Source organism: Amblyraja radiata, chromosome 7 (genome assembly GCF_010909765.2).
Source record: "Amblyraja radiata isolate CabotCenter1 chromosome 7, sAmbRad1.1.pri, whole genome shotgun sequence".
NCBI classification, from domain to species: Eukaryota; Metazoa; Chordata; class Chondrichthyes; order Rajiformes; family Rajidae; genus Amblyraja; species Amblyraja radiata.
This window is the reverse complement of record NC_045962.1, coordinates 25950527-25965298: the sequence shown is the minus strand read 5'-3', so window position 1 is coordinate 25965298 and position 14772 is coordinate 25950527. Positions and strand designations below refer to the sequence as shown.

General features: G+C 41.3%; 1 protein-coding gene across 2 annotated transcripts in view; it reads left to right on the top strand.

The window, feature by feature from the left end:
* LOC116975163 (juxtaposed with another zinc finger protein 1-like) overlaps positions 1 to 14772 on the top strand; it is an 86948-nt gene that overhangs the window by 5160 nt on the left and 67016 nt on the right. The window contains exon 2 of one of the 2 annotated variants that reach the window (XM_033023905.1): positions 3543 to 3596. The exons of the other annotated variant lie outside the window; for it this stretch is intronic. Coding sequence (XP_032879796.1) covers positions 3543 to 3596 — 54 coding nt within the window. The remainder of the gene's footprint in view (positions 1 to 3542; positions 3597 to 14772) is intronic. 2 annotated transcript variants of the gene reach the window in all.

Below are 14772 nucleotides of genomic sequence, written 5' to 3'. Positions count from 1 at the left end.
AACACACATGGAAGTTCTGGATAATGTTACTGAGGAGATTGGCTGTAGAATTAGCTACAAAAAAGCTATTGAAGATTATCTAATTTGCCTTTGGGCATTGGAGAACCCTGTACTCTAGAATGAATCTCTGTGTCTTGCATGTACTCCTCTGGTGTTACTGAATGTTGATAAGGTGAAATTTATTATTTACGACATAGTAGACAAACTACACACATAGTAGTTTGAAGAAGGGTCTTGACCCGAGACTTCACCCATTTCTTCTCTCCAGAGATGCTGCCTGTCCCGCTGAGTTACTCCAGCTTTTTGTGTGTATCTACATAACATAGGAAAGCTCCTTTAATATAGTCAGAGGTAGACAAAAATGCTGGAGAAATTCAGCGGGTGAGGCAGCATCTATGGAGCGAAGGAATAGGCGACGTTTCTGGTCGAGACCCTTCTTCAGACTCAGGAGGAGAACTTCCTCAAAGTAGACATACCTTGAAGAGATTTCATAGTGGAGTAGACGAAATGTTTAAGAAAGAACTGCAGATGCTGGAAAAATCAAAGGTAGACAAAAATGCTGGAGAAACTCAGCGGGTGAGGCAGCATCTATGGAGCGAAGGAATAGGTGGCGTTTTGGGTCGAGACCCTTCTTCAGACCAATATAGTCAGTGCAATTTTTGTTTGTATGTGAACGCATAATTGCACGGGATAAACCACCGCTCTGTACTTAAACTTGGGACAATCATTTTTTTTGCAATCTTTCTGCTGTTTTACTAACTTTATTGTATTGAAGTTTTAATGTCTATTAACTTTTCTGATAGAATAGCAGATGTCAATGATTTAATGTTGGTCATTCTACAGTGGTTTCTTAATCTTGCTTGCAAGTTATGTGCTTTATTGAAATTGGCGTATATTGATTGAACTCGTGGTCTTAGAGACTGCTGTTTTGACCTGTAAATATCAATTCATGTGTCTACTATTACATTGACTGATAAGTCTCTTAATAAATGAGACATAGTTCTTGGGTTTGTAAAACACAGGGATAGAAGTCCTGTGATTTTTGTATTATAAATCCTAGGCAATTGTATATAAATAAAAACTTCTGGTAGGTCTGAAGTAAATGGAATTATGCAAGATTTTTAATTGTCAGATTTATTTTGAAAGTGTTAGATTTGTAATGGGTTTCGGGGAATTTTGGTTACAGCTGGAACGATGAAATTGAAGATATTGTGCTGGCACTCTGACTCGCTTAACAATATTTACCTGACTTGTACCATTAGCATCAGCAAAGTATGTTGCAGTATAACTGACATTGTCAAGAATCTTGCTGTCAAAATTATGATATAAATATGTATTCATTTTCTAATTATTCTTCTCTAGGTTGGTAACATGCAGCCAATCTTTTAACAATTTAAAAAAGAATAAAACTGCAGATGTTGGAAACTTAAAGTAAAAATAGAAAATGCTGGAAATAGTCAACATATCAAGTAGCGAGCGTGGGGAGAGAAATAGAATCTATGCATTGGTATTGATTTATTATCAGCATGTGTATTGACATATAGTTAAAATCTTTACATTGTGTATCATGCAGGCAAATCGTACATGAGTATACCAAAGTAATGCAAAAGAGAAAACTTAGTGTTACTGGGACAGAGTAGATGCCAATTAAATACAAGTGCAAGTGCCGCAAAGAGGTAGATTTGGGCAATCGGGAATATGTCTAAGCATAGGAGAGGCCCATTTAAGGGTCTGGTAACAATGGCAAAAAACTGTTCTTGCATCTGCTTTCAAAGCATTTGTGTGTCCTGCCCAGTCGGAGAGGGGAGAAGAGAGAATGACGGTAATGAGTAGTCCTTGATTATGTTGGTTACTTTCCCCAGGCATTGTAAAGTGTAGATGGAGTCAATGTTGGGGGAGGCTGGTTTGAGTAATGCACTGGGCTGCATGCACAACTCTCTACAATTTCTTGCAGTCTATGGCAGAGTAATTGCCTTATCAAGCTGTGATGCAGCATAATAGGATGATTTCTAACCCCCTTTTCCCCACATTTACACAGTTATTTACACAGTTCTCTACTCTTAAACCAGAACTAGCTACTTCTCTTACGGGTGTTAGCTGTTTTTTCTCACTATGGGTGGTTTCTGGTCATTTAATTGGGTTTGTCCTAGTTTTGAGAATGGCATATACCTGGCCAAATTTTCATAATGTCAGGTGCATGCCAATTTAGTTACGATACTGGGATACGATACTTTGGTTTGAGGTGCTATATCTAGAGTTAGTCTTCTAATACCAGAGATGGGATGTTGTATGGTCCCATAACCTTTGCAATGTTCAATATTCTTGGCCATTTCTTGATTGCACATTGAATGAATCAATTTGGTTAATGATGGATCTTGGGAGAAAGTGGTAATGAAATTTCCTATGGACCACTTTGGCTGAACTTTGTTATGTTCTTCTACCTTGTATTAGCACTCGCATGCTGGGCCTAACTATAAAGATAGGGATATTCTTAGAGACTCCTTAGTCTTTTACCTCTCACTGTTGCCACCATTCATGATATGTGTGACAGAATGAAACGGCTTTGATCTAATTTGTTGGTGTTGTGATGATTGTCTGTTGCATGGCGTTGCATTTTTCCTGTTTGTCTTAAATCTTGCTGCAGTTTCACTGGATTGCCCTTTTTCTTTGGTTACATTTATTGGTGTTCCCAGCATGCTTTTCCCCGCTCATTGAATTATATTGGTGTATTTCACTGCTGTTGTTGCCAACGCATGACCTGCAGTTTTGACATGGCAGATCTGTCTTGATCCATCTACAAACCTACCCATGTTCCTGGCATACTGAACCCGGCCTATGTCCACACAACTGGCCAATACTGCACTCTAAACCCATAACTTTGGATGCGCACCCCACTTGCACTCTGGATACTTAGCTCGTTCTCGACTAAAGATTCGGTCAAATCATGATTGAGCCAGATTTTGGATTATCTGAATGTTATTTATCCTGAAACATGTCAAACTAGCATACTACTACAGATATCATGAAACAGGCCTAACAGACATATGAAGGTTAGTTGAAGGTTTTGATGAATTATTTCTTAAGGCCTCATGGAGAGATACTGGATACCTACATGTCCAAATAAGTTCAAATCTCTGAAATTAATAGAACACCAAAAGACTGCAAACATGGGTGGACAACAATTAAAGTTCAGTTTAATAAAATTTGCAATTTTAAAAACCTAGTGTTTGTCAAAAAAGACAATTTCAAATGAGCTGGGGCTGAATTGAGGATGGTTCAGCAATTCAGAAGATGGAATAAGAACCATCATACATCAACAATTGTGGTAAGTTCTTACTTGAATTTCATACTTTAAAAAACTATTCATGCAGTGCAACCCTAGAAATGTTGGTGTTTATTTCATACAGATTGAAATTGTATGCAAGTGAATGTGATTGGTTACATTTAACATCAGCTACTATCATTCAAGACTCTTTAAAAGTGTAATTTTATCTTGTTTATGTGAATTACATAACTAAGCAATCTTTCTCTTGCTTCAACAGCCAAATTAGCCAAATCTTGCTTGGGAGCCGAAATCAGCAGCAAAGTATTTGGAGGTAAAAACCTGTTGTGTCTGAAAAAGCCTGTATGACTAAAATGTTCAAAATAAAGCGAGGGAAGGGCATAGACATAGAAGGGATTACCAAGATGTGGCTACAGACAAATCAAGACTCGATAAATTAAACATTGCAGAGTATAAAAGATTTAAGACAATTAAAAAAAATAATAATATGTACAATTTAGGAAATTGGGATAATACAGTACTAGTGAGAAACACTGCTATAAAGAAAATAAAACAGAAAGCTTTTGAATTGATATAAAAAAAGTAATAATGAATAAATGGCATTAATAGATGTCATCTTTCAACCGTATCGTAATGGAAGAGGCAGAGGTAAAAGAAATGTAGACAAATTAGGGAAATGAATGGAAAAAGCATAGCATTCTGGTCATGTGGGAATTGTAATGACTCTGAAAGATTGAACAGGTCAGTCAAATGAATGAGGCAATGGAATTTTTACAAGGATTTGTGTTTAATTCACATGTAAAGAAAAAGGACCAGAACAGTGAAGGAAAGAAAAATTCAAGGAACATCCTGGCAATCATGTCATAATGTTGTGTGCTCTAAGATAACAATGGTAGAAACCTGGTTAATTGAAAAGAGTTCAAGAAAAATCTGGTTAATTGATCTGAGAAGTTGATTTTTGAAGGAGTGTCTGAGAATAGAACGTGTGGATGACCTGTTTAACCATACTTATGAAAAACAATGGGAAACACTCTAAATGGTTCTGCAGCCTGCATTAAATGTATCTCTTACCGTAAGAACAAATCAAACACTATGGATGAATAAAGATATAAGCAAGGATAGGGGAAAAGCCATATATTAAATACAAAGACCATCATGAGAAAGAGAATACCAAGGGATTAGGTTTTTGTTCAAAACAATCATAGGGGGAAAGGCAGCATTAAATTATACATAATTTGGGGAAAAATAAATAAAATATATTGCAGACACATCAAAACAACATTGGACTAAGGAATAGGGCGATTGAGGGATAGAAGAGAGCCCCATGAGTAATGGCATGGAAGTAGCAGGAATATTAAAGCATGATTTCACATTGGCATTTGAGGAAGATGGAACAGGTGGACATTTGGATGATAAGATGAGGATTGAGATAAATGCATTCAAAAGAGGAATGGGATTATTAAATAAAAGAGTATATGAAGTAAATCAAATTCAAGTTGGATAGAATTTTTGGGCTGAATGAATTGCTTCCTTGCATTTAAAGGGGACGTGGAAGAAATAGCAAAGCATTATTATACACATTTAATAATCCTTTGAAAAAGGATGCTGTGTCAGAGTTGACAGGTTCGGTAATGTAACACTTGGACTGGCCAGTTTAATATTGGTGTTGAGAAAAATAACAATGATTTTTACAAAATGAAAGAATAAAGAAACATTACTATAGAATAGAGAATAGAGAAATACTAGGGGACTGGATCTAGCATGAGGGAGGAACTGAAGGAAATTCACATTTGTCAGGAAATGGTGTTAGGTAAACTGTTGGGACTGAAGGCAAATAAATCCCCAGAGCCTGATGGTCGACATCGCAGGGTGCTCAAGGAGGAAGCCCTAGAAATCGTGGATGCATTGGTGGTCATTTTCCAATGTTCTATAGACTCTGGATCAGTTCCTGTGGACTGGAGGGTAGCGAATGTAACCCCCCATTTCAAGAAAGGAGGGAGAGAGAAGTATAGAGAAGTATTATAGACCAGATAGCCTGACATTGGTAGTGGGTAAGATGCTTAAGTCGATTATTAAAGATGTAATAGCAGCACATTTGGAAGGCAATGACAGGATTGGTCAAAGTCAGCATGGATATATGAAGGGGAAATCATGCTTGACTAATCCTCTGGAATTGGGGGTAGGGTATTGACATGGATATAGAACTGGTTGGCAAACAGGAAGCAAAGAGTAGGAATTAACAGGTCCTTTTCAGAATGGCAGGCAGTGACTAATGGGGTGCCTTAAGGCTCAGTGCTGGGACCACAGTTATTTACAATATATATTAACGATTTAGACAAAATAATTAAATGTAACACCTCCAAGTTTGCGGATGACACAAAGCTGGGTGGCAGTGTGAGCTGCGAGGAGAAATGCAACCCGGAGTGCAGAATAAAGTTCTTCATTCGGGTGGAGTGAGAATTTTTAACTGGATGCATGAATTCTGGTAAAAGTATATGATGTAAAACATTAAGGTGAGGCTGGACAACATGAGGGAAAAGACAAGAGAAAATAATGCTGACAGATTAGAAAGAGGAAAGATGGAAACCAGGCTTGATTGGAGCATACCGACAGACAGATGGCCTCTTTCTATGCCTTATCCTATGTAATCCATTGAAATCATGGGTATTCAATAAAGTGATTTGGGGGAACAAATGTCTGAATTCTTTGGAAGGGTGGGAAGTTATTTTCAGTCTCATCATGGAGTCATGTTCCAAGTTACCCCTGCAATTGAAGATTAGATACAAAAATAAATTTTATTTGTGTACAGGGTCATACAGCATTGAAACTGGCCATTTGGTCGAATTCATCCATGCTGACAAATGTCCATCTAAACTACACTTATTTGCCCTTGTTTAGCTCATCTCAACCTTTACTTATCCATGTACCTGTCCACATTTATTTTCAATGTTATTATAACTTAACTACTTCTGGCAGTTCATTCACCTTATGTACCATCACCTGTGTGGGGAAAAAGTTGACCCTTCTTCAATAAAATCTTTCCCTTGTGCTTTCTAGTTTTTGATTCTCTGATCCTGGACAAAAGATTGCAAGCATTCACTATCTTGTCCCCTCATTATTTTATACATCACTATAAGATCATCTCTCATTCTCTGATGCTCAAAATAATAAACACTTAACCTGCTTGACCTCTCCCTGTAATTCAGTCCCTTCGAGTCCTGGCAACATCCTCATCTTTCCAGCTTAGTGGCATCTTTCCTACAGCAGGGTGACCAAAATTGAACTCCAAAGTGCAGCCTCACCAACGTCTTATACAATTAACATAACATCGCAACCTATGCTCAATGGTGGCCCGCGTCCCAAAAGACATCGCCACCCTGTCTACCTGTGGTGCCACCTTCAGCAATCTATGTACTTGTACTCCCTGGTCCCACTTATACAATACTCCCCAGTGCCCTATAATTTACTATAATTGATGGTAATAAGCAGAGGGTGACGGTGGCGGGTTGTTTTTCGGACTGGAGGACAATAACTAGGAGTGTACCATGGGTCGGTGCTGGGTCCATTGTTTGCCATCTAGTCAAGAGTCAAGAGAGTTTTATTGTCATGTGATAGGACAATGACATTCTTACTTGCTGCAGCACAACTGAATATGTAAACATAATACAGAACGGGAGATAAATGTTCAGTGTGTCTATAGACCATATATACACAATAAAGTGCAAATAGACTGTTATTGTTCAGAGCTTATTTGATATTGTGCTTAATAGCCTGATGGCTGTGGGGAAGAAGCTGTTCCTGAACCTGGATGTTACAGATTTCAGGCTCCTGTACCTTCTTCCCGATGGCGACGGAGAGATGAGTATGTGACCAGGATGGTGTGGGCCTTTGATGATGTTGGCAGCCTTTTTGAGGCAGCGACTGCGATAGATCCCCTCGATGGTGGGGAGGTCAGAGCCGGTGATGGACTGGGCAGTGGTCACAACTTTCTGCATTCTTTTCCGCTCCTGAACGTTCAAGTTGCTGTACCAGGCCACGATGCAGCCAGTCAGTATGCTCTCTACTGTGCACCTGTAGAAGTTTGAGAGAGTCCTCCTTGATATACCGGATCTCCGTAATCTTCTCAGGAAGTAGAGGCACTGATGTGCCTTCTTTATAATTGCATCAGTATGCTGGGACCAGGAAAGATATTCGAAAATATGCACGCCCAGGAATTTGACGTTTTTGACCCTTTCCACCATGATATGATATAAACGGGATTGTGGGACCCTATCCTACCCCTTCCAGTCCACAATCAGTTCCTTGGTTTTGCTGGTGTTGAGAGCCAGGTTATTGTGCTGGCACATTTGGTCAATCGGTTGATCTCACTTCTGTACTCTGACTCATCACCATCTGTGATTCGTCCCACAACCGTGGTGTCGTCGGCGAACTTGATGATGGAGTTCGCACTATGTCCAGAGTACAGAGTGAGTACAGCAGGGGGATGAGCACACAGCCTTGAGGTGCTCCCGTGCTGATTGTTATCGAGGATGACATATTTCCACCAAAACGGACAGACTGGTCTGTGGATGAGGAAGTCGAGGATCCAATTGCAGAGGGATATCAACAATTATATATCAACAATGATATATCTATATCAACAATTTGGATGAGAATGTATAAGGCATGGTTTGTAAGTCTGCAAACGACACTGATTTGAAATCCTAAACACTTTGTTGAAATTAAAACCCATTTGCCATTTATCCACTCAGTTGATCAAGATCTCACTGTAATTTTGGATAATCTTCACTGTGTATGATATCACTTTCCTTACCATCAAGCTAATAATACAGCATAGTGATGTATCTACAGATGCTGTTCTGATTTGCTGAGTTTCTCCAGCACTGATTTTTGCTCATGTATCCAATTAGGTTGCTCTTCCTGGGTCCCATATAATCTAACCTTCCAAAACAGCCTATCATGTGAAACCTTATCAAAGGCCTTGATGAAGTTCATATGGACGACTTCTATTGCCTTGCCCTCATTGCCATTCTTGGTTATTCTTTAAAAAAATTATCAAATTCACGAGACATGATCTCCCACAGAAAGCCAAGCTTTTCCACTAATCAACCCTTGTCTCTCCAAATGCATGCATATCTTATCCCTCAGAATCCCTCCCACAACTACGAACTAATCTACCACAGATGCACAGATGTTAGGCATTGGTTTATAGTTATCAGGATTTTATTTGCAGCCTTTCTTAAATACAGACACAACTTTTGCCACTTTCTCATTGTCTACCACCTCTCATGTCACTAACAGTGATGCAACTATCTCATCTAGGGCTCCTGCAATGTATTCTCCAGCTTTGCAGTGTCCTTGGATACACCTGATCAGACCCAGGAGATTTAACTTCCTTCATATGTTTCAGGACATCCAGCATCTCTTGAAGTTTGCAATGCAACACACCACAAGGCATCCCCATTAACTTTCTCTCATCTTCATGTCTTTCTCCATGGCAAAAATGGGAGAAATATTCATTTGGCTCCATACAGAGATGTCCACTTTGGTTTCCACAATTCAACCATTCTCTCACTTCTCCCTCTAGTTACCCATTTTCCCTTAATATACATAAAATATATGTTTGGATTCTTCTTAACCCTAGCTGCCAAAGAAATCTCCTGCACTCTTGAATTCCTTCATAAGTATGCTTTTGCATCTCCGGGGGGAGGGGAGGTCAGCTCGCCTGCCTCAGGACTGGCTGTAGCGTCCAGGTCGGCTGGCAGGTCTGGCTGTAGCGTCCAGGTCACCTGCGTGCCCCGGGAATGGCTGCAGTTCCCAGGTCGCCTGTGTGTCCCGGGACTGGCTGCACAGGTCACGAAAACGAATTGAAAAAAAATACGCCTGTGGGCCAGATGATTTCGGCTTACGGGCCGGATCTGGCCCGTGGGCCATAGTTTGCCGACCCCTGTCCTAGATGTTAGGCCTCATTGTGTCCTCCCCATGTTTTAAAAGCGATTTCCGCCCATGCCTGTACCAGTCCAGCCGTCCATCTCCTGTACCTGACCCATGCTGCCTTTTTTCTTCTCACCAATGCCTCAATATCTCTTGATATCCAGAGTTCCCTACTCCTGCCAGCTTTGCTCTTCACTCCCAACAATTTCTAGAATTAACTGGACTTGACTTTTGTCGCTGGCTGGATATACTGATTGTCAATATAATTTGTCCTTGGTCAATTAAATATGTATAGCATTGTATATCTATTGTACTGTAGAACCTAGTTTGTCAACGACCTAATACAATGACAAATGAAGAATTGTGTAACCATTCAAATTTGGAATCAAACATAAATTATCAGTTAAATACTTGGGAGAAGTATGCCAAATGTGCTAAAACATATTGGCGATTCTAAGAGTTTTTTTCTCAGCATTTCTTTTTGAGCTCCTCATCTAATATGAAGCAGCAGTGATTATATAAACAACATCAGTCAACAGACTTCTAATAAATAGCCTACTTGGAAAGTTTACTGCATTTTTTTAACTTCAATTTCCATCTTGAACTAGACTAAGTGGGGTCACACAGGAGGCTTGGTCCCCCAACGCAATATTCCACCACTCACCCATAGCCCCCAACTGCACAGGCCCAGCTCATTTCCCCTCATCCCTAGCACTCTCTCCCTCTCCTCTTCACCCTCCCTCTTCTTTCCCCTCCTCCTCCCCTCCCGAATCCCCCCTCACATCTCTCTACAACTCCTTTCCCCTACTCTGTCACTCCCTCCCTCCCTCCATCACGCCCTCCCTCCCTCCATAACACCCCTCCCTACCCCCTCCTATCCCTCTATCCCCCACCCCCCCCATTCCTCACCTCCCCAATCCCCCCCCCACTATCCCTCACCTCCCCCACTGCCCTCCCTCTATTCCCCACTCACTACCTCCCCCACTACCCCCTCCTCTCCCTCTATTCCCCCTCCTCCCCAACTCTCCCTCCTCACCTCCTCCCTCTTCTTTTCCGTCTCCAACCCTCAGTCACTCCCTCCATAACTCCTCTCCCTTCCCTACTCCTCTCCTCCCCCACTCTCCCTCCCCAGGATCTCGAGGTTGCCGCTTCTCTCCCTTCTTGCTTGCCCCGGAGGAGCATCAGCCGTCGGCGCCCTTAGAGCCAGGCCTTGGATCCTCGGCTCGGCCCCGAAGCACTAGTAGCTACGGCTGCGCCGGCGGGGGGTGAAGAGCTCGGAAAAAAGACCAGGGAAGAGCCATGGGGGAGAGGGGAGTATCACGGGGGAGGGGGGCATGAGCCAGCGAGGGGGACCAGAGGGGAAGGGGTTGGACCTGCGGGGCATTACGATGGGGGTGCGTTTGGGACCCACAGCGGGCGCTGCACGCTCTCCTCTGCTGGGATCAGACTCCACTTTCCGTTTGGTGACATCTCCGACTCCGGACAGGGCCGCTTCCGGTCCCTCCGAAAATTGTGTCCGGTTGGAGACCTCCGCCGGCCACCCGCAGTGTCCCTCAGCTCCAGTAAAGACGTGATGGTGCAGGAAGGGGCGGACAGTCCTGGGGAGTGACAGGAGAAAAAGAGACCAATTCGCGCGGCGCTGACTGGCAGGAGAGGAGATCGATCTGCGCACGCGCGGTTTTTACGATTTTTAAACCTCGCTAACTTTTACAATATACTACCGATCGGAACAAAACTTGTTACACTCGCAGCACAGGAGAGCGGTGAGTGAGCTGACGAAAAATTGCAGCGCTATCGCGTACAGTTTTTGCGCGAATAAAAAAAACCCACAAACAGGAAGAGCACAAGAACACAGTTTTAGTTATGTATAGATAGATTGCATCGGCATTGTAATACATATTATGGACTGGCATTTTTCTGATTTTTTTAATCACCTTTTGAAATTTTTGAACGCAAATTCAATTTACTAACATAACTCAAAGCACAAAAATATACATGATTTGTCAACAAGGTATAAAATTGGCTAATTTGTACATGATACATGCGGATGGGGATTTAAAGTCTGTTTGATAGGGGAGGTCTTCTAAAGATTTGAGCTATTATTGACTTGCAATAACTCTATAATCTACTATTGATGTTCTTTGGATCTGCATTAGTAAATAATATACAGTTCTTAATCTAATGTGCATGGGTTTCCATGGAATCCAAGAGGTGGAGCTGTTGAGTACTTTGAGAAAAGGATAACAGAAGGCCATCTTTAGGTAGGAACACCTGGCTAGATATGAACATCCCTACATAAGAATGTTAAATTTAAAACTCTGATGTCCGTTCATCCTCTTTCTGTCCCAATTCTAATTTTTGTTCCTTCTCCAATGTTCTTTTGATGCCATTCATTCTAAATTTGTGGTAGTATGGTTATCATATCAAGTTTTTTTTTTTGTGGATTTTCTGATTCCTGGACAGAATGGACTTATGGAAGTCTGTAAAAATGTCCCTGCCGAGAAGGTCTGTATTTTGCAGGTTATATGATGTGACTTTTTTTAAATAAGGATAACACATTTTTTTTTGTCATTCATGGTAAGATTTACATAATTGACATTGTTTTGTGTGCGAGATATACAGGGTTGCAGTGTTTCGCATGTCAGCTAACCAATGACGGCAGTTCTTTGACAAGTACTCCATAGTTCGGTGTAGGAGATCTTGTCGACGAGTATTCTGGTCCCACTGTCGACATCTTTCATTTTTAGTGGGGAACCTGAAGAAAGAAACATTGGCGATTCGAGCAATTCATAGCAGAACAGTACGCTACGCTTGTAGATGTGGACAAAATCCGGTTCCGAAAATTAGTGGAAGTTTCGGTTTCTGTCGAGTTGGCTATTAGCCAGTTACACAATTAGCACACTACCACCTCATTACCAACCATCAACTGCACCGGGTGGGGGTACTAAAAATGGTCTCTGCCAGTACCAATGAATGAGTTTGAATAGGTTTATCAAAAAATTGGATTTTTCATTGGAAGGTATTGATAGTTTAAGCTAAATGCGATCTACATATATTTGGTACAATAAGTAAAAATCTCCTTTTATTATTCCACCCCTGTGGCTGCAGTGAGAGTTTCAAACCAGTGAGCAAAGTTCGACCAATCAGTCGTACTTTAATATTAATCAAACATATGCTTTAACATACATAATTGTTAAAACAACTTCAAGGCAATTTAAATTGGCTCCAAATCCTTCAGCTTTGCTGGGGCTGTTACTATTGTTACTTTTATTTCCATGACTCTTTATTAACACCTTGAAGAGTGGTTTTCAGCTTCCACCACAGTACACGGTATTGGACTGTGGTGCTCTGGCCCTGTGCAACCTACCAGAACAGAACACCCAGTCAACTGTTACTAACAAAATGCCTAGTGTGAGGAAAGTAATCAAGATCAAAAATATGTAATTTGTGTCATGGATAAACCATTTAAAAAAAAATTTCCCTTTTTAATTTGTAGTTAGACTTTAGACTTTAGGAATATAGCGTGGAAACAGGCTCTTCGGCCAACCGAGACTGCGCCGACCAGCAATCACCCATACACTAGCACATTCCTACACACTGGGGACAATTTACAGAAGCCAATTAACCTACAAACCTGTGTAAGAAGGATCTGCAGATGCTGGTTTAAACCGAAGATAAATCCAGAGATGCTGCCTGTCCTGTTGAATCTTCACTTTAACCTACAAACCTGTACGTCTTTGGAGTGTGGGAGAAAACCGGATCACCCAGAGAAAACCCACATGGTCACAGAGAACATACAAACTCGGTACAGACAGCACCTGTAGTTGGGACCAAACCCAAGTCTCTGTCGCTGCAGGGCAGCAACTCTACCACTGCACTACTGTGGCACCCTCTGTTGTCATCATCACCTCTTTGCAAGTATTAACACTTCATAGCTATTTTATCTTATCCAAGTAAAGGGAGCATCAGAATACCTGAAGCACATGGTTGGAATATTTAATATTGGACCACCGGAATTATAGAATGGTTATTAATCATAGAATAGAATCACAGAAGGAAATCATTTATCCTGTTGTGCCTGTGCCACGTCTGTACTTGAATGATTCATTCAACCCCCGACCTGCTCTCTGTAACCCTATAATTTTTTTGTCACCATATATTTATTAAACTCCCATTTGAAATCCATAATGGAGTAACCCCTCTTCATATCTGCTGGCAGTGCATTCCATATTTCAATCACACTTTCAGCCTTTCTGCCTGTGTGCTTTCTTCTTTGACCAGTTCCATCACAAAGAACAGCCCTCCGTAACCCAGACACCCCCCCCCCCCCACCATTATTTTCTATGTTTCTATCCAATGTACCACCAGATATATGCTTCACGCTGCCTGGGAAAACAGGCAACATACTCAAGGACCACTTGCGTCCCATTCTTTCTCTTTTCTCCCCCCCCCCCCCCCCCCCCCTTCCGTCAGGCAGAAGATATAAAAACATGAAGCATGTATCACCAGATTTAAGAGCAGCTATGTCCATGCTGTTCTCAGACTCTTGAAATGACCTATCATGCTTAGGATATATTCCCGTTCTCCCAATCTATTTACCTCATTGTTGCCCTTGCACTTAATTGCACTTTCTCTGTAACTGTAATGCTGTATTCTCTTTTGCATTATCTGATGTATTCGTGTCTGGTGTGATTTGCCTGGATACCATGCAAAACAAAGTTTTTCACTGTTCCTCAGTACAGATGATAGTAAACCAATACCAATAACAGCCTCATCTGACATTTTGCTTCATGATGACAAGCAACCCATGATCCTAACCAATGCCACATTATCAAACATTGCCCCAATATTGTTTTCCAGTCTTTCTCAATGCAATGCTGCAATTAGCCTCTGACAATGGCAGTGGAGCTCACGTTCAGAATCAATGGAAAATTGTTCAACCTTCAGCAAACGAACACCCAAACAAAGGTCATCCTTACTTTAGTCGTTGAACAGCAGCATGCAGTCAATGCTTGCAGTTGTGTGTGTTTAGAGACTAAGTTCCCAACCATTATCAGCTCATTTATTGAAGCATATAGAGCCAATATCTGCAAAGTATATTTTCTCCATCAACAAGCACCCACTGCACAACATCATCCTCTGATAATCATGGTGAAACTGTGGAAAACAAGAAACATTCCGTGTATCTCAGGAGTCACCTCTTATTGAAGAGCCTTGTTTTGCAGGCTATCAGATCAGATATATTGTACATAAATATAATCAGTTCAAACTCATGCACAATAGATAGAGCAAAGGGGAAGATACGGAGTGCAGAATGTAGTTCATAGCATTGTAGCACTTACTTAAGTTTCATTTCTTCAATGGGATAGAGGTGTATTGAACTGTACCCTAGCTTATGGAAGGACCATTCAGAAGCCGGCTAACTGAGGGAAAGAAGCTGTTCCTCAGCATGGCCGTGTACCTTCTTCTCCCTGTTCCCGTCCAACAGAAGGAATAACTGGGGTGGGATGTCTTTCCAATTATTGGCTGCTTTTCTGAGGCAGTGTGAAGTTGGA